This window comes from Mus caroli, unplaced genomic scaffold, assembly GCF_978045245.1.
Source record: "Mus caroli unplaced genomic scaffold, Mus_caroli_1 scaffold_13, whole genome shotgun sequence".
NCBI lineage: Eukaryota > Metazoa > Chordata > Mammalia > Rodentia > Muridae > Mus > Mus caroli.
This window is the reverse complement of record NW_028227268.1, coordinates 65,778,099-65,799,093: the sequence shown is the minus strand read 5'-3', so window position 1 is coordinate 65,799,093 and position 20,995 is coordinate 65,778,099. Positions and strand designations below refer to the sequence as shown.

Here is a 20,995-nt window from a genome sequence, read left to right as displayed (position 1 = left end):
GTCTCAAAAGATAAGGTAGAGAGCAATAGAGAAAGGCATAGATATTGACCCCTAGGCTCTAGAAGATAGAGACAGATGGGTACCTATACTCTCTTCCTCAAAACACACACACAAAGAGAAAAGGACCATCACAAGCCAGATTCCAATACCCCTAAAATGCTCTTGGCAAAAAGACTCCCTTTAAAAAAAAATCGTGTGAGATTGTAAGATGTGAGGGCTGGTCTGGGATCCTGGACCATGCACCCTGGTAAGAGCCTCAGTTAGAGTCTGAGAAGGAGCCACAGAGAAGATACCTTCCTGCCTCAGTAGCTTCTACAGGTTGAGCCCAGTGTCCAAGAAGCGATGACTATCAGTTTCCATAGAGTAACCAGCCTATACACTGAGTGACCCTGAAATTGTGACCTACAGGGAAATCAATCTCACTGACAAATGGTGGGCCTCATAAATCAGAACCCTTGGGACCCTGGTAGATCAAAAAGCTCTAGGTTTATTGCAGGGGCGGTCTACATTTTTATAGGTTGAGGGCATAAGTGTTCACTTGAGATTAAGGAGGACTGTCCTGGAGCTGACTTGGGATTTGTTCTGGTCTTTGGGAAAAGAAAGAAGTAGCCATCTTTCATACTGTATCAAATGGATTAAACAATCCAGTCAAAGCCCCAAGGAAAAAAGAAAAAACAGAGCTGTTTTCATAGATAAAGAAACAGGTTCATCAAATTTGGAACGTGTGTGTGTGTGTGTGTGTGTGTGTGTGTGTGTGTGTGTGTGTGTGTGTGGTATGTGTGTGCACTTGAATGTAAGTACATGAACAAGTACACACATATGCACATAGAGACAGCATTCAAAATCGGGTGTCTTCCTCAATCATTTTTCCACCTTACTTTTTGAGACAGAGTCTCTCACCAAACCTGGAGCTCTGTGACTAACAAGAATTGAGTTGCTAGCAAGCCTCAGAAACTCTCCTGCCTTTGCCTACCAAGCACTGGGATTCCAGACCCTGCTACACTAGGAAAACTTTTCTTTTTTTTATATTTTTATTAGGTATTTTCCTCATTTACATTTCCAATACTATCCAAAAAGTCCCCAATATACCCCCCCACTCCCACTTTTTGGCCCTGGCGTTCCCCTGTACTGGGGCATATAAAGTTTGCAAGTCCAATGGACCTCTCTTTCCAGTGATGGCCGACTAGGCCATCTTTTGATACATATGCAGCTAGAGTCAAGAGCTCTGGGGTACTGGTTAGTTCATAATGTTGTTCCACCTACAGGGTTGCAGATCCCTTTAGCTCCTTGGGTACTTTCTCTAGCTCCTCCATTGGGGGCACTATGATCCATCCAATAGCTGACTGTGAGCATCCACTTCTGTGTTTGCTAGGCCCCAGCATTGTCTCACAAGAGACAGCTATATCAGGGTCCTTTCAGCAAAATCTTGCTAGTGAATGCAATGGTGTCAGCGTTTGGAAGCTGATTATGGGATGGATCCCTGGATATGGCAGTCTTTAGATGGTCCATCCTTTCGTCACAGCTCCAAACTTTATCTCTGTAACTCCTTCCATGGGTGTTTTGTTCACAATTCTAAGAAGGGGCACAGTGTCCACACTTTGGTCTTCATTCTTCTTGAGGAAAACTTTTCTTAATGTGGGTACCAGCAAGGGATATGAACTCAGACCTATGCTTGCAAAGCAAGCAGCACTTCACCAACTGAGCTAGCTCCCCCAGTTTGGAGACCTTTAAAAATGTAAGGAAATTTCAGGTCTCGTGTTGTATTCATAACTTTTCTGTCACTGTGATAAAACACCATGACCAAGACAATGTATAGGAGGAAGGATTTATCTGGGATTCCAGATAGGAGTTCATCAACGTGGGGAAGCCTGGCAGCAAGCAGGCATGGTAACCAGAGCAGGAAGCTGGGATCTCAAATCCTCAAAGCACAGAGACACACAAAGCACAGAGAGTAAACTGGAAGTTTTAGGAGGCTTTAAGCTCACAGAGCCTGTACCCAGTGATGCACCTCCTCCATCAAGGCCACACCTCCTAAACCTTCCCAAACAGTACCACCAACTAGAGACCAAGTACTCAAATCCCAGAGCCTTTGAAAGACAATTCTCATTCCACCCATCACACATACTATATGCTCTATCAGACAGTGATGTTTGGGGGACAGGCCTCATAATAAGGGATTACTAGAACTTAGCAGTACATGATCAAAAAGGGGTTTTGTTGTTGCTGCTATTGTTTATTTTTTAATTCTTTTTAAAAAATTTACAGTATTTAGTGAAGTCAAATCCTTCTGATATTCAGCCCTCTGCTTTGGGGCAGTATACATGCATCTCTATTGAACTACAGACAGATCTACAATGTCTTTTAAAGATAAGACAGGGACCCAGTTGCTTATCTTTCTCCCATTTAGGAGTATAATTGCTCAGAAGTAATTAAATGATTCTGAGATACTCTGCGCATTCTGTATTTACAAGATATTTGTACCTTGGAACCTACTGGTGCTAATTAGAGGCTCTTATTTTGCAATCACTCATAATTTGTTTCTTCCTAAGCTGATCTGGCTCATGAATGTGTGATCAAACTCCACTCAGCTCTTCACTGATGCATGTGCCGACCCCAATTCAAGCACTGCCATTGCTTAACCCTGGTTTCGTTCCTGTCCCCTGCCAGAGGTCTAAAATCGCTGTGTTTGAGAAGATGTGGACATACATGAAATCTGCAGAACCGTCTGTGTTTGTTCGGACCACAGAGGAGGGCATGATCAGAGTGAGAAAATCTAAAGGCAAATATGCCTACCTCCTGGAGTCCACCATGAATGAGTATATTGAGCAACGCAAGCCCTGTGACACCATGAAAGTGGGAGGTAACTTGGATTCCAAAGGCTATGGCATTGCAACACCCAAGGGGTCCGCCCTGAGGTAAGTACCCAGATCTGCTTCCTTCGTGCTCCCTCTGCCCTCCCTATCTCTCAGGAACGAAGCTGCTGCATTTACCACAGGCCCCCATGCATAATGCGAGCCTCCAAGAAGAGATCTTCTGAAATGCCTGTGGGCCTGGAAGATTCCAGTCACCTGTGACCTTCAACCCTGAGGTTGGAAACTGGCCTGGGGGCCTCAGCTTGCTTTGACGTTACCCACTGTGTGTCCCTCCCCATGCCCTGCTTTCCACCTCACTCCTTAAGTGTTGGGTGTTGATGAACCCCGTGCTTCTGTCTTATGATCTGTGACACTCCATCCCTTGCTAGAGACCTTGCATCCAACTCAGCCATGAACAGGGTTCTCCAGCTTTATGGACTCTGACAGGAAATGGTTTGTAATGTGTCTCTCAAAAGTAGAAACACATTGTCCAAATGAAAAGCACGGCTGTCTGAGCCTTAAGAAATGCTCAAATCAAAGGACCTCCTGGTAAAGAGATCCAAGTCAACACAGCCTGTGGAGCTACCTTGACACAGGCATTTTTAGCAAAAGTGGGTTGATCAGAAAGAGGCAAAGTCAATATTCTGTTCGCATAAAGAAGCTTTGCTATTCTTTCTAAATAGATAAGGGTAAGTCCTTCATACTAAAAATCAGATGGGCTAATGCAGAGTTAATTCTAGAATTTGCTACTATCCTGCAGAAGTGAAGACACTCGATCATCCCAGCCTCTAGATTTTCTCACCTGTACAGATAGGATTGACACCCCAGTCCTCCTGAAGTCAAGAACATTGTGAGTCTAAATGGCATAAACCAAAGTTGAGCATTTAAGAGACACAGAGATAGGAGGACCCCTCTGAGTTAGTTCAAAGCCAGCCTGTTCTACATACCATGTGGCAGGCCAGCCAAGGCTATGCAAAGAGACCCTGTCTTTAAAAATAATAATAAAGATAAAAGGCGAGCAAAGAAGGAAAAACTACTTAAAGGATAAAGGATACCATTTTAGGAAGAGCAAGAAGGGTTAATAAAGGCTGAGAAAGGATGGAGAGGGACTGCTTCACCTGACAGCCACGGCCACTCTGCCTTGGTTCATTCATTAATGGAAATGGCACTGTGTTCTGTCATTATCCCAGGCACTGGCATGGCAGCTGGCACCACTGTTCTGAACAAGGCACCCTTCCCGTGTAACTACACGCTTGCAAGAGGAGGCAGCCATTCAACAGCTTATAATTGCTTAATGTTTTAATAATTATCATGAAAGGTACTAGGATAGTCTACAAAAGGGGCCCTCGAGGACATCTATTCCCAGTAACAAGATAGAACCAAATTGTCACTGTAAGATGTGTGGGTATGGTGGATAGGATGTAACAACCGTCCTTTTAAATGCAAGTTAGGAACTCTCCAGGGCCAAAATGGAGGGGAAAAAAATCAAGACCAAAGTGAAAAACAGAAGCTAATGATGCTGGGACTACCCTAAGCAGGACAGAGTTGCAGATTACACAACATCCCGTATACTCTGGAGTCAGCAATACAAGCAAGACATCAGAGACATTCTTTAGAAACGAGACACTCATTAAAGATCAGGCACACAGGCAGAGACAGGGACAGAGAGATTTTAAAGTTTTAGCGAGCAGTACAGATGAAGAACAACCTGCTGGAAGACACTAATGCAAGAAATCGTAACACAAGGAAGAGACAGGGCAGGAGACAGGCTACATGGAACATGAGGCTGAACAGGGTTTTGTAAAAAGATTTTAGTCTTTATTCAAATGCCAATAAAAGGCTTTCAAGAATTTTAAAGCCGGGCAGTGGTGGCCCACACCTTTAATCCCAGCACTTGGGAGGCAGAGGCAGGCGGATTTCAGAGTTCGAGGCCAGCCTGGTCTACAGAGTGAGTTCCAGGACAGCCAGGGCTATACAGAAAAACCCTGTCTCGAAAAAACAAAACAAAAACAAAAAAACAAACAAAAAAAAAGAAACAAGCAAACAAAAAAAAAAGAATTTTAAGTAATTCTCCAGAAGTTCAAACAATAAAGATGGCAGCGAGGATTTAGACATAACTGTCTCCAACCTCAGTGAAGGGACTGCTCATGACCTGGTGGTAGTCAGCAACCAGGCTCCATCACCCTGAAAAATTCACAAGACTCTCTGTAAGTTTAGGCAGACTTTGAATGAGATCCAGACAGCAATGCTTGTTGAGGAAATGACCTTTATTCCCAGAACTTACAGACCATCAGCCTAGAAAGATGTAAAGAATCAGATGTCACGGACTCAAGAAAAAACAGTAGTTGTCTCATGGCTTTATGGTCAAGGCCATCAACTGACAACAAGGCACAAAGAGGTGCTGTGGCCTGTCCATCAACAGAGGGCTGAAACAGCCCCTCCCCTAACACAGGCACTTGGCATAAGAAGACAGCCTTCAAAGCATCAGAAGTTTTTGGTGACAGGGACCTAAAATTTGAATATTCTACACTGCAATGCCTTTCTACTCTAGCAACAAACTCTGCCGTGGCATGAACACGATCTCATTTCACCCCTAGGCACTGTCATTAGCTCTATGTTACAAAAGTCCAGATTCGAGAAAATAGACAGCAGGTGCGCACAAGGGTGGAGGCCAGGCTGTCTGACTCAGAGCTCCAAGCTATGACTTACTCAAAAGCAGCTCCAGGGTAGATGATTGATGCCTCTGTCAAAAGCAGGTGCTAGACTGAGGCCAAATGATAACCATCAACTCAAGGAATAAAAATAAAGATTTTGGAGTCTAGAACAGCCACTGGGCAGTCTGACAGCGGAACGTGATGACAGACCCTGGCTTAAAGGTAGCAGGTGCCTTTGCTTTGCATAGCTGTGGTGCACTTTCGACACTCAAAGACTCTTGCCAGGGTCAACACCAGGAATCAGGAGCTGCAGTAAAGAAAGGCCTACTTCTTTGGTTTATATCTCTGTAAAAGATGGAGCTGTGGTGGTTTGAGAATGAGAACAAGAGAAAGGGAGGGAGAACCCCAAAGGATCTGGTTACAGGATTCACAGAGACCAGAAGCTGCCAGATCACACACGGCATAAATTTACATGGGTATGCATTCAACCACAAAAATAAAAATGGAAAATAATAAATGCATTCATCTTCAGTTACAGAAGCCCAAAGACCCACCTGCACATGAGGAATTCCCACTGCAGGGGAGCACCTACCCTGGCCTATCCCTGTCCTCCTTCCTCTGGAGCACTTGATGATAGCCATGGATCATGTGACTCCTGACCAAACTTCACAAGAGTAAAGCTGTCAGAAGAGGGTCCAGCACTTCTGCTTGGGAAATCTCCATGCTGTCTATGGGATTCTGCTTCTTATCTGTGCTAGAAGGGGTCAATGTTGGCGCCTGGATCACCAAATTTAAGTGTTCCAGTGCAAGCCTGTAGAATAAAGATTAGATCCCAGAAACCCACATAAAAGCCAGGCAATGCAGCAGCCACCTATAACCCCAACACTCAGGGAGAGGTGGGGAGGGGGGTTTCTAGACAAACTGACTACCTCTACTAGCTAAAGTTGATTAGGCTCATGTTCAGCTAGAGACCTTGCCTTAGTAAATAAAGTGGGAGCAATGGAGGAAGATGCCTGACATCAGCTCCAGACCTGTGCACACACAGGCACATATACCTGCATGTTTCTGTCTCTCCATCAAACTTGCACACACATATGCACACGTACCGCACTCATAAGCAAAAAGGGGAAAGAATCACTGTGTAGCAGCTAAGAGTATATGTATACACATGGCAGCTAGTTCCCACTATATCTCTGCCTCACACACCCAAGATTGGAGGGACTGTTTTCCCAAGAAGGTTCAAACCCGAAAGACACATGTTTGCCTGTTTCAGCTACTTCCTAGGAAACCACTCTGTAGGCAAGCAGAAACCAGGGCAAATGAAAGGGAAGGCCTTGTCCTCTGAACCCTCGCAATTGTTTTGAAAGCTGTTAAGTCACTCACAAGACCGGAAAGCGCTTAAAGTTCATGATGTAAATGTGATTCTGTATGCTCAGAATATGGGTATGAGTTTCTCACCATTCCATCAAAGGTGGAGCCATAAGAGCCCATACAGGCAGATGTTCTACATGCCCAATGCCACCACCATTTGTTCTGCAAAATACAGTGCCTCTGCCCACTAGTGACCTTCTCTTCCAGCCTGCCACACGTTGCTCCAAGATAGACTGTGAATTTCTGCCTCTCAAGATCAAAAAACTGATGTCTAGGGGATATGGCTATAGCTTGGTCAGTGAAGTGCTTGTTGTAGAAACCTAGGGAGCCTTGTTTAATTCTCAGAACCCATGCATACATAGCATGGCTAGAGAAACAGAGCCAGGAGGATTCCTGAAACTCACTACCACCCAATTTGTCTATCCAAATCAGCAAGCTCTGAGTTCAGTGAAATACGCTGTCTCAAGAAACAAGATAGAAAGCAATATGGGAAGACATCCAACACTGACCTATGACCTCCACATGCATATGCTCATGTGCAAATACCCACACCAGCATGTACATATAACACAGAGACAGACAGAAAGACACAGATACCAGAGGGAAGGAAGGGAGGGAGGGAGGAGCAAAGGAACAAAGGAAGGAAGGAAGGAAGGAAGGAAGGAAGGAAGGAAGGAAGGAAGGAAGGAAGGAAGGAAGGAAGGAAGGAAGGAAGGAAGGATCTGAGACCAAAATGTTGCTCAAACACCTGTCAGTTCTGCTTAGCAGGATCCAGGTCATGGTCCCCACTGTTTGTTAAAAGACTCTCGGTGACAGATTAGCATTTGCCTCCCCAGCCTGGAAACAAACACTCTGATGAAGCGAAGCAGCTCGACGCTTGGCTTTCCATTTGGACAGGTGGCATTCCTTTGAAACAGATGCTGTTTGTTGGCTGTCTCTGCATGTTTGGGCTTGGGTGAAGGGCTGAGTTATGTTTCTGACGTCTTTGGGTTCTGGATAAAGATGGACAGGCCAATGCCAGTCACTAGGGAAAAGGCAATTAGTAAATCCACTAATTATAATCTATGGGCCTTTGCAGTCTCTTCACTGAGATACAAAATCCCTTTAGTTAGAGACAAAGTGTTAAATCTCCTTGGTCAAGGTTCATGGCCTATATTTACAAACCCAAGCAAGAGTCTATACTAGATTGAGCTCTGTTGAATTCATAGCTAATGGCTCTCTTTCACAAATCATAGGCCAGGAGTTTAATGGATTTGCTAAGTTATACCCTAATCATGACATTGGTCAAAGTCTGGTCTTTAATTGACTGTGGTTATGTGGGGGCTTTTGTGGTCTCTGTGATTGTGACATCTCAGTCTCCTGTCACATATTGTCCATGCCAGATGTTTGGGCCAAGGGGACATGAACACAAGGCAGCCATTTCCCTGAGCCCTCCTGAATGACAAGTACTCAGAAAGGTCTGTTATCTACTCCCTGAGCTATTCCATTTCACAGCTCCCCTTCTGATACCCACCACACACACAACATTGTTCATAGGACTGAGGAAGTCATGGTGAGAAAAGCAACTCCAGTCCCTAAGTGGTGTAGTGTCCAGAAGAGATCCTGAGCAGAAATACACACCTACTGTTTTGCTGGGGGCATAAGACAATTAATGGCAATCAAAGGGAGAAGAAACCATGTCCAAGAGACAGGATTAGCCAAGTAAAAGCATTGAAGAACTATAAGAGAAAAGAATAGAAGACCAGACTGGACCAGTGCAGAAAATGGCAAGCATAGAGCTTGTCTGGAATTGCTAGGGTCCTACCAAATGGAAGAAATGTCAAGAAGTAAGAGCCATGAGTTACAGTCTACAGTGAAGGGTGGCAGCTGCCTCTGCAACTTGGGTTTGATGTCAGCAGAGGTCAGAAGAGTAACCCAAAGACCAGAAGGCACCTTGATTCTAAACATTATCTGGAGGTGGTTTGTAATGAGAGTAGGCAGGAGAGGAGGGTCCCAGGCAGATAAGTCACTTTCAAAGCTGTCCTGAACATCTTGGAAGGAGGCAGTAAACTGGCCACAATTTATGATGGGATAGAGACAGGGAAGAAGTGGCTGCCACCATGTTTGTTATAGTCTTTGCTTTAAAGCTGAGTAGTTTGGGAAGTTGTCTTTATTGAGATTTGGTGATGTTGGCCAAGGACTAAACAGGTACCAACTGATGCTGCCAAGGACTGGCTTCCCAAACAAAATCACTTCAGATTTGCTCTGAAATGAGTGAAAGGTCATGTAAGGCATAGCTTCAAGGGATACCAGCCTCCTAGCCCACCAGCCAGGATCATACCGGCTACCAGGTATCTCCTCAAGTTGTTTCATGTCTTCCTTCTTCTTCTTCTTCTTCTTCTTCTTCTTCTTCTTCTTCTTCTTCTTCTTCTTCTTCTTCTTCTTCTTCTTCTTCTTCTTCTTCTTCCTCTTCCTCTTCCTCTTCCTCTTCCTCTTCCTCTTCCTCTTCTAGTTGATTTTTCACATTAATTTATTTATTCACTTTACATCCCAGTCCCAAGCCTCCCTTTACCCTAGTACTCCCTCACACAGCCATACCCTCTCCCCTTTTCCTCTGAGAAAGGTGAGGAGCCCCTGGGTACCAACCCACCCTGGTACATCAAGTCACTATGGGACTAGACACATCCATTCCCACTGAGGCCAGACAAGGCATCCCAGTTAGGAGAAGGTGAATCCACAGGCAGGCATCAGAGTCAGAGACAGCCACTGCTCTAGTTGTTGGGGACCAACAATCTGCTACATATTGCAGGGTGCCTAGGTCCATCCCATGTATGCTCTTTGGTTGATAGTTCAGTCTCTGGGACCTCCCAAGGGTCCAGGTTAGTTGACTCTGTAGGTCTTCTTATGGGCTCCCTAGTCCCTCTGGATCTCTCAATCCTTCCTCCAACTCTTCTGCTAGACTACCCAAACTCCGTCTAATGTTTGCTGTGGTTCTCTACATCTCTTTCAGTCAGCTGCTGGTTGGAGCCTCTCAGAGGGCAGTTATGCTATACTCCTGTCTACAAGCCTAACATTATTATTAATAGTGTCAAGGATTGGTTCTTGCCCATGGGATAAATGTTAAGTTGTCCCAGTCATTGGTTGGTCACTTCCTCAGTCCCTGTTCCATCTTTGTCCTTGCACTTCTTGTAGGCAGGAAAAATTTTGGGTCAAAGATTTTGTGGACGGGTTGGTATCCTTATCCATCCGCTGGGAGTCCTGCATGGCTACAGGAGGTGGCCAATTCAGGCTCCAGCCTGTTTTTTCTTTGTTCTTTTTTTCAAACATAAAAGAATCTCTGGATTACTCAACAACAATTCCATCTCCCTAGAGTTCCCATGAGATATGTTTTTCTCCCTCCATGCTACTTCTAATAACTGTCTGTATTAGCATCTGGGTAAAGAAAGAATGAACGTGATAGCCACTTTCATCAAGGATGTGTGAGATGCACACACATGGGGACCTTGGAGGCAGCTCTGGGGTCCTTCCTCCAACACTATTTCTTTGCCTGGTGCTGATCTGAGAGCTACAGAAGGCTGTGGGGAGTTCCCTTCTCCCAGACAGTCACATTGATTCTGGAAATAATTGATAAACCAAAAAACAAGTGATCTGTGTGGCATCCAGTCTATTCCTCTAAAGACTTCAGTTTCTATTGAGATTCCCAGGAGAGCTGGTTTTAAGGGGGGGGGGGATTTCTCTTCCAGACTCCAGTAATCTGGTTCCACAGATCCATAGTGTGGGATCAAGGAATACAGAGACTGAATGACTCTCTAGGGATTGTGTTCTGCAAATGAGGGCTAAAAAAGTTTAGGGGAGCCAAAACAGTGGTGGCACATGCCTTTAATCCCAGCACTTGGGAGGCAGAAGCAGGCAGATCTCTGAGTTCAAGGCAAGCCTTGTCTATAGAGTGAGTTCCAGGACAGCCAGGGCTACACAAAGAAACCCTGTCTCGAAAAAAAAAAGTTTAGGAAAAAGGACAGGTCAGCAGTAGGGTCAAGCAGGGCATGAAAGGGCTGGGGGGGAAGAGGTAGCACATAGCAGCAAGGCTGTTGGGGAACCCAGACAGTAGTCACCAGCTTTGGAGGCACATAACTCAATTCAGGCCATAGGTCTGTGACTTCGCCAGTGTCTGACCTTGCCAGGTCATGAAAGCTTTGTAAACCTCTGCTTTCTTATCTAGAAAGTGGAATTGAGCCAGTGAGGTGACTCAGAGAGTGACTCAGAGCCTTTCTCCACAGTCCTGGTGATCTGAGTTCAATTCCCAGAACCTATGTAAAGGTGGAAGGAGGAACCCAACTCTGTCAAGTTGTCCTTCATCAACGTGTGTGTGTGTGTGTGTGTGTGTGTGTGTGTGTGTGTGTGTGTGTGCATATATCATACACACATATCCTGTGGTACATGCACATGCTCACACACACACACACACACACATTCTGTGATCCTGTGGCACATGCACAAGCTCACCAAACACACATACTCACACACACACACACATATCCTGTGGCACATACACATTCTTACCTGCCCCCCACACACACACACACATACATACATACATACATACATACATACATACATACACATGTCATGCACACACACAGTCATAAAAACTGGAATAATAATTGCATGAAGTTTCTTCAACAAACTGATAAAATTCCACAAAGGACCTATCACAGAAGACACATCTTAAGGTTTTCTATCCATCTCCTCCTTAGACCCATCAACAGTCACTTTAGATCTAAATAATTTGTTTGTTCCTTCTCTATAAAACCCACTGTGTCAGAAACACACATGAGCCTCGCCCATCTCCCTCTCCACTGCACACACTGGCTACATTTGAAATAAAATGTCTCTCTCCAAGAACAATCTGCAGTCCTCCCCCACAGGGAACATGCTGAAAAAAATAAAACTCTAATATTTCATTTCTCCCTCCCTTCCTCCCACACTCACAAGTATCAGCCTCTCTTCCTGTAGCTTAGTACTGGTGCAGGGCCCTGCTGCTAAGGATAAATACAGTATGTCCCAGGGAAATGGCAGTCCCTTTCAATTGGTCTTTGCCTCCTGATGGGTAGCCAGGGATACATGTTGTCATGGTAACCCCATGAACTCAGTGACCCAGGTCAGGTCTGATCAGAGACAAAGCACTCTTGGCAGAGAGGCTATCTAGTCTGCATCCTCCATTCTCTGAAGAGCTGGAAAAGGAGAAGATAGGAAGGGAAGCTGGTGGATAAGAAGGGAGAGTGAGAGAAAGGGAGAAAGGCTGGGAGGAGAGAGAAAGAAAAGGAAGAGGGAAGGAAGGAAGGAAGGAAGGAAGGAAGGAAGGAAGGAAGGAAGGAAGGAAGGAAGGAAGGGAGAAGGAAGAAGGGAGGGAAGGAGGGAGGGAGGGAAGGAGGGAGGGAGGGAGGGAGGGAGGGAGGGAGGGAGGGAGGGAGGGAGGGAGGGTATGTGAAATGTGTGTGTGTGCGTGCACATGTGTGTACACACATGTATGTGTGAGAGAGAGTTATGTGTGTATGTGTGTGTGCATTTATATGTGTGTGTCTATGTGTTTGTTTATGTGTGTATATGTATGAATGTGTGTATGAGTGTGTATATGTGAGAGTCTTTATGTGTGTGAATGTTTATGTGAGTGAGTATTTGTGTGGACAGATGTTTATATGTGTGGAGGAGTGTTTATGTGTGGGAGAGTATTTGTGTGGGGGTGGTGTTTCTGTGCATGGGAGTGTTTGTGTGTGGGAGTGTGTGGGAGTGTTTATATGTGTGAGTGTTTATGTGGGTCGGTGTTTATATGTGTGTGGGAGTTTGTGTGTGTTTATTGTGTGTGAGTGTTTATGTATGTGGGAGTTTATGTGAGTGTGTGTGTTAATGGCCTTGTGCAACTTTGAGCCCATTTAAATAGAGATGGAGATTTTCCAAAAGAGAGAAGCTTTCTCAGGTCAGTACACCTGGGGTGGACCACAGAGAAAGTATCTCAGGGTACCGGGGCAGTATCCCGGGCCATATGTCCAGGCCTAGGGTGTGTCGAGGGCTTGCTTATTGACAGTTAACTCAAAGTTCATCAAACACCTGCAAGAAGTACTGCCTATGTCCTCTTACTCACACAGTGGAGCTATGAATGTATTTCTGTCTCTGTCTTCATCAAAGAGCTCAGGAAACTGAGGCACAGGGAGGTGACAGAATTGGCTCAAGATTCCCTATGCTGAATTCACAACTCAAGGAGCCTCGTTTCCAGAATGTCTCCTCCAGTATTAAACAAGAATGTCTCCTCAGAGATAGACATGTGAAGAAAAGGTGACAGGACAGTTAAGATCACAGCCAGGTGTGGCATATGACTATAATCTCAGCACTCAGGTAGTGGAGGCAGGAGGATTAGCCATTTACAGCCAGCTTTATCTATATAATCAGTTCAAAACCAGCCTAGGCAACAAGATATCCTGTCTCAAAAAAAATTGAAAATCAACAAATACTGATATCTGGAACATTAAATATATAGATTTCAACACATGTACAAACACACACATGCATTTAGACTTATGCAATTAATGTGGCAATTGAGAAGCAGATTCCTGCTTCTAGTCTGAATTCCATACAGAACACTCTTGTCTCCATCCTACACTGCTCGTCTGTGGAGCACATGTGGCTTCCCTGAGAAGGGGTCATCCTCTAGGTTCATGTCTTGCCATACACTTACATCCAAATGGCAGAAGTATGTCTAACACATAATGAGGTCTCCTTGCTTGCCTGTGATGGCTTAAACTGACCACCTCTCCCCAATAAGGCATGCCTCCTAAAATTCCATAGGTTTGGGGGGGAGGGGGTTTCCACTCCATGGAGCAGATCACTTTAGACTGACGGTACCACAAGGTCTTCACCGCTCCTGTGTATGCAGTGCCCTGTGTGCATTCTTCCCCTGTGTACTATCTTCCCCTAGCCTTGTGATTCAGCTATCCCCATTTCCCAGTCTCGACCTAAGATTCAGAGAGATGATAATTTGCTTAAGTTCTCAAAAGGCACTGTGCAACATGGTTAGGAACAAACTCTGATTGCCTGTAAAGCCCTCCTTGTTTTTCACAGCCCCACCACTGTGCTAATGAAGGTACCCACCTGCCATGCTTGATAGCTGTTGTCCTTAAGGCACCATCTTTAAAGCATTCAGGGAAACACCAGGGGCACAAGACAATAGAAGCTCTGGCCCCAACACCTCCTTCAATGCCATAGGAAGAGGCAGCTCTGCCTTCTTTATTAATCATCACACGGGACGCCAGTGGAATCACAAAGACAAACAGACTTGCTCTGACTGTTGTTAGAACTCCACCGTTACCACTCCTGGCTGGGCAGCTCATAAATGGCAAAGCAACACATTAGAGAGAGAGGAGGAAGGTGAGAATATGAGGCAGAAAGGAAGGAGATGAGCAATACAAGAAGTGATGGCCCTTACCTAGGCGAGAACAGCAGTGCTCACCCGGGCTTTGTTTTGCCTGCCAGAGCCGGACTTTCTCCTGCTGATATACAAATTGTGTGCTGCTTCCTCCTAGCATCCATCAAAAATAGCAAGCTCCTCGGACAACTTTATCCCACACACCCCGGAGCCTTTTTTTTATTTTTCTGCTATAGCACAGAGACAGACCAAGAGGGGAAAGGTTTTGATGTACACCTGACTCTGCTACTTGGGGCTTGTGGATTTGGAAATTAGGCAAGCTTTAGGATACATTGGCCCTGTGTTCAAACCCTTCCACATTATAGCTCTTCCATCTTGGGAAAGTAGCAGTAAGTGGCGGTTAGGACTGGAGTCAAGATGGTAGACTCTGGGTCTGCTAGGCAGCCACAAGAGTCTGTAGGACAGGTTACCTCACCTCACTAAGCCTCAGTTTCCCTAAATGTGAAGGAAGCAGCTAGCATTTATTCTTTGTCTAAGTAGTTAAGTGTGGTAGCTTGTTTTCTGCTGCTGTGAGAGAAGAAAACAAAAGCCACTTAGGGAGGAAAGGTTTATTTGGCTTACACATCCAGGTCACAGTCTATCACCAAGAAAGCTGGGACAGGAACTCAAGCGACTAGTCACTTCCCATCCAGAGTCAAGAGGGACAAGTTCATCCTTGCTTACCTCCAACGCTCAGCCAGTTTCCTCCTGCACCTCTCGCACAGTTGGGAGCCTGACCCCCTAAACAGCACTGCCCACATGCAGAGTGGGTCAGTGTACGATCAAAACACCCCCCAACTGGTAGGTACCTAGGCCAGCCTAACCTTGACTGTTCCTCAGTTGAAATTCTCTTCTCGGGTGATTCTGGGTCTTGGCAAGTTGACAGTTTGAACCAACCAGTGCGGCTAGACAAATGCAAAGTACTTCACACAGTGAAGTGACCACAAAGGGGCAGCCATCATTAGTTGATACCTCTGATGCTTCATGCTCTGATCTTCCAAATGAGAACTTGTTTTGGACTTTGCAAGGTAATCCTAGGACCAAAAGGAACAGTGTGTGCTTCGTACAAAAAGTTCTTGAATGGAATCCCTGTCTGAACCAAGCTGCCTTCTCTCAGATTGGCCACACTGAGCTTTCATCCTTTGCAACGAGGTAGAAGTGTCAAGACATCAAATAAGATGTTCCCATGTGTGGCTTTGTTTCCTGTCTGACTGAACACCTCAAATCAGCTCAGAGCCATACAGCATCTACCCATAAGCCTGAAAGCAGAAAGCTCCCATGTTTGAGCAAAGCTTTGACCCAGAGGAGGCAGAAAGATGGGGCATAACCACAAGTTGACCCAGATTCTCTAGTAACCTTTTATGAACAGCCCTATGCTAAGATCACAGGTCATAATTATATACAATGAGCCTCTTCCCACAAGAGAAATGGGGCTGGTTCCCTTGGGTAAAACCATTGTAGCTATATGTCTACAGAAGGCTGGAGCATATACCTAGCATGCATGGTTTAAAATGGCTTTCATAAGATGCTCATCTTTGTTAGCTTTACTTTTACAAAAAGGTTACTTTCCTCCAGAGAAATCCAGTGCCTTTGCAGCCCCCTGCACTCACCTGCAAATGTGTGTGAGTGTGCACACACATACATACACACATCCCCATATACATGTGCACATGCACGCTTACACATGCACACTTCAATGCCTCTGCCATCTGCAGCCATCAGCCCTCATATGCAAGTGTATGTGCGCGCGCACACACACACACACGACTTTAAAAAATTAATTTAAAATGTCTAGAGCTGGAGAGATAGCTCAGAGGCTAAGAGTACTAGCTGTTCTTGCAGAGGACATGGGTTCAGTCCCCAACAACATGTTGGGCAGCTCACAACTGCCTATGATTCTAGTTTTGGGAGATACAGTGCCCTCTGCTGGCCTTTGCAGGCACCTGATAGACACATCTGTGCACATAAACACACACACACACACTCACACCCAGAGAGAGAGATTTTTTTTAATATTTAAAAGACAACTTTCTTGTCCACCATGATTTCTTTTGTAGAAAGACTCACACAGTTTCCTCCCTTGTAATTTAACACCAGGAAAATTGTCAGTTTTTAAAATTAAAAGATAGTTGTGTTTGCTAGCAAGTTGTCACCCAAGTTTAATCTTCCCTCCCCCTTATCCTTTCTGGATGAGAATAATGATGTCCATTGTCATTAGCCATCAAAATCAGTTCTCTGGATCCTGTCTGTATGGGTGACACACAGGCACAGCCATCAGGAGTGCTTGGTGGACAGATGACTATGCTGAGTCTTCTTGAGTTGGTCCTGGGAGGAGATGGTAAAAGCACAAAATCGAACCCCAAAGACCAGGCTTAGGACCCGCCATGGCCTGCCCAACACAGAGTTCTCAACAGCCTGCAGTGAAACCGGACGGACAAAGAGACAGATCTAAGTCCTCCAGCATCCATACTCCCACTTGGTGGTGTGTGCTACCTGATGACCATTCTTTCAAACATTGCACTCAGCCAAAATTAACATTTAATTCACACTTGTTTGTTTTCTCTCCCATCCTCACTAATTACTGTTTTCCTCATCCACAAGACCTAGATGTCTAGGAGCCACCCGCCGCCTGGAGGATGGATTATGGCCCAGAGCCTCAGAGTTACAGTGCCCCTTCAGCTTAACACAAAGCTTTCCAAATCCATCCATTTTCCTACAAATTTCCTTTTTCTTTACACTGAGTCAAATTCTCTTGTGTACATATGCCATATTTTCACTATGCCTTCGTCCACTGATGACATCTAGGCTGGTTTCATATCATACCATTGTGAACAGAGCAAAAGTGACCACAGGTGAGCCAGCGGCTCAGTGGCATGATACAGTGGGATGCACACCCAGGAGAGGCACAGCTGGGTCATATGAAAGTTCCATTTTTAGTTTTTTGAGAAATCTCCATGCCAATTTCCATAATAGCTGTACCCATTCGCCTTCCTATTGGTGGTGAACAAGGATTCACCTTCCCTGCCGTCTCATCACATTTGCCTTCTTGATCTCAGACGCTCTGACTTAGCTAAGCTAGAATCTTAAAACGGTTTGAATTTCCATTCCCCAGATGACTGGGAGTGTTGATTAAAAAAAATAATATTACTCACCATGTACACTTCTTTTGAAGTCTGTTCCTCGGCCCATTTATTGGTTGCCAGGGGTGGGGGGATTTTTTTTAAGTTATTTTAAGTGCTAGGTCTCAACCCTCTGTCCAGTGCTGGCAAGGCATTTTCTCCCATTCTGTAGGCCATCTGTTCACAGGGTTAATGGTTTGTCTTTCAATGCAGAACCTTTGACTCCATGCCATGTTATTTGTTGATTCTCAGGGCTAAGCCTGTGCTTTTGGAGTCTGCCCCAATAGCCTCTACCTATCTCTACAGCTTGGGGTATATTGTCGATGTTTTCCTCTACAAGTTTCAAAACTCCAGGCTTTAAGGTCTCTGATCTGTGCAGGGTGAGTTTTGTGCAGGGTGAGGAATGAGGGTCCAAATTCATTCGCCTATGTGCGGATATCTGTCTTGCCAGCACCATTTGTTTGTTAAGTGGGCTATCTTTTTACAGTATAGGGTTTTTATCCTTTGTCAAAACTTATGTGATCGTTATCTGTATGGGCTTATCCTTTGTTCTATTACATTGGTCTGCACACCTGTTTTTATGCAACCACCATGAGTCTTGTCACTATAGATCGGTAGAATAATTTGAGCTCAAAAACTGAGACATCTCCAGCAGTGTTCTTCCTATTTAGAATTGCTTTGGCTTTATATGGTCTTTTGTACTTTCATATTAATTTTTGAATTATTTTTCTAGTTCTATGTGAGGGGGGCTATTATAAATGAGATAGTTTTTTCTAATTTCTTTCTCAGAAAGTTCTTTACTTGGTATATGTGAAGGCTACTGATTTTTTGTGTGTTGGTTTTGTATCATGAAACCATACTGAAAGTGTTCATTAAATCCAAGAATGTTCTGATAGGGCCTCAAGTGTAGAATCACGCAGTCTGTGAAGAGAGATGCTTGTACCTCTCTCTTTCCTGTTTCCGTGTCTTTTACATCTTTGTCTTCCTTATCTCTTTGGCTCCAACTTCACAATATTGACTAGGAGTGGAAATAATGGCCACCCTTGCCTCATCACATATTTTAGAGGAACTGTTTTCAGTTTGTTTTCCCATTTAATATAATGTTGGCTTTATTGCTTTGAGGAATGTTCTGTCTGTTCCTAATTTCTCTAGGACTTTTATCATGGCTTGGGAGTTGTAATCTTGTTAACCTTTATGACAGAGAGCAGAATCTTCATTTGATTTATTCTGTTTATTATTCATCCATGCCCCACCCCCATCACCATCTGCCTAATCGTTGTTTCTTGCTGTCTACTGGGTTTGTGTTGCCTTCTTGTTTTTCTAGAGCTGTGAGATGCACTGTTGGTTTTGGCTTTTATTTGAGGTCTCTATGATTTCTGACTGTGAACACTTCTAGCCGTAAAACCTCCTCTTAGGACTGCTTTGCTGACTCCCAGAGGGTCTGGGAGGTTGTGCTTTCATCTGTTTCTCAAGAATTTTTAATTTCCTTCACGATTTCTTCAGTGATTTATTGTTTGTTCAAATGTGCTGTTCAGGCTCTAAGTATTTTGTGTAGTTTCTGAATATTCCCTTACTTCATCCTACAATGATTGTATAGGATATTCCAAATTATCTTGACCTTGTGCATGTGTGTGCACATGCGTTCATGTGTGCACCTGCATGTGTGTGTATAGGTATTTTTGGTTTTGTGTGTGCCTACATGTGTGTGTGTGAGAGAGAGAGAGAGAGAGAATGAGTGTGTGTGTGTGTGTGTGTGTGTGTGTGTGTGTGTGTGTGTGTGTGTGTGTGTTAAAGATTGCTTTGTGACCTATGGTGTAATCAACTTTTGAGAAGCTTCCATGTCTCCTGGGTAATATGTTCTGTAGCATATTAAATCATTACTAAGCTATTAATAACAGTTGCTCTATGATATGATGTATCAAGGTTTCACCCCTGCTTGTTCTGCTGGTACTGGGGATCTGCAGCAGTCTGTTCTATACCAAAGCTTCAAGGGGGAGTAGACAGTTCATTGGGCACTGCAAAGGTTACATAGCACCCTATCTTTGGAAGGTATTAGAACACAGTAGCCATGTGCATGGGCTGGAGCCATACAGAGCTGAGTGGGAACCATGGGCAGAGTGTGGATGGATTGCAGAACTCAAGCAGTAAAAACTGACAACCATGTAGGAATGTGACCACAGAGTGAAGTGGGTCAATGGTTTTGTCGGATGCCCAGACCACAACAAATCCTTCATAAAACGTATATCCGTCACACTGATTTGACTGTCCCTCCACATTGTCTCTGCTGGCATTCCATTCCTCTTCTCTTCCATTACAGACAGCTAAGTTTGCCAAATATTCATTGTAATATTCATGTAGGTGATACTGAACTTAATTTTTCCATTCATTTATTCACTCACTCATCTGACCATAAAAGATAAAAAGAAAATTCTCAAACCTATATATAGCACAGAGAACCCCATCTTTAATGTGAAGAATGGTCTACAGCAGCAGAAAGGGTCTGCTCTGCTCAGGAAACCGATGGTTTGTTTGAAGGTGCTGGGCTTGCGGGACAATCAGCTAGGACAGTGTTACCGAGGGAGAGCCTGCACTGTCAAGGCTGGAAGTCTTCCAGGAAGGTCAGCCTTATATAGCTCTTGTTTTTGAAGGTCGTGACTCCACCAACACAGGATGTGACTCTTCCCACAATGTCCACAGTAGATCCTGGGGGCCTCACATTTATTCCCTTTCAGTCGCTCCCTGCACCTTCTTTTCTTTGTCTATTTTCCTCCCTCTCCCATATGAGTCTTTCTACCTATAGCCACTTAAATTTGAGAACAAGGGAGGAAAGAAGGAAAGCATAACTCTACCCCTGGGAAATCTCAAGGACATCCACTGATGCCTTCGCTTTGTGGCTCAAACTCAGATAACTCTTATTTTATTCTTTTTTTTTTTTCTTACTTTTCATTCTTTATGAGAGAATAACTAGGAAGGGATTTGGCCTGTGCAGGTATCTAAAAGACTAAAGAGTGCCTTTCCCAGTTAATGGAAACTGTTTTCTGAGCTTGAAAATTGCCCACATTTAAGCTCCCCATGTGGAGAAAGTGAAAGCATAAATACGAAGTCCTTTTCAGGCAGCAAACCAGCCTTCAGAGCCTCTCTCCTCTGCCTTTGGGGATCCATATGCTACAGTCTACTTAGCTGGCCAACGACTGACAACCGTAAATCAAAGGTAATGGTTGCAATCAGCAGAGTTCCTGAGAGTTGAAAGTGTTTCCGAGGGAGGGACCAGCACACTTCTGATCACACTTGAGCCACAGAACATCCAAAGGTTCCATCTTCCAAAAGCAAGCAAGTAACTAAGACAATGAAAACTAGAGTGTCCACAGTCAACGTGGGGTGTGATGGGAATCTCAACCTCATCCAAGTGAGAGATCCAGGCTAGGAGGCCACAGGGACAGAGCTGAATTACACAGCCGGCCTTCCCATCAAGGCTCCCTGCTGCCTGCTGGGACATCTCCAACCAGCCACACTCCTCCCTTTTATTATAGTTGCACAACGGTCTATGAATTGCCCTTGGGTACA

The 20,995-nt window shown here is 44.6% G+C and overlaps 1 protein-coding gene across 3 annotated transcripts in view; it reads left to right on the top strand.

The window, feature by feature from the left end:
• Window positions 1–20,995, top strand: part of Gria1 (glutamate ionotropic receptor AMPA type subunit 1) — a 315,652-nt gene that overhangs the window by 273,076 nt on the left and 21,581 nt on the right. For all 3 annotated transcript variants that reach the window (XM_021178393.3, XM_021178392.3, XM_085830005.1), the window contains exon 13: window positions 2,668–2,915. In XM_021178393.3, coding sequence (XP_021034052.1) covers window positions 2,668–2,915 — 248 coding nt within the window. The remainder of the gene's footprint in view (window positions 1–2,667; window positions 2,916–20,995) is intronic.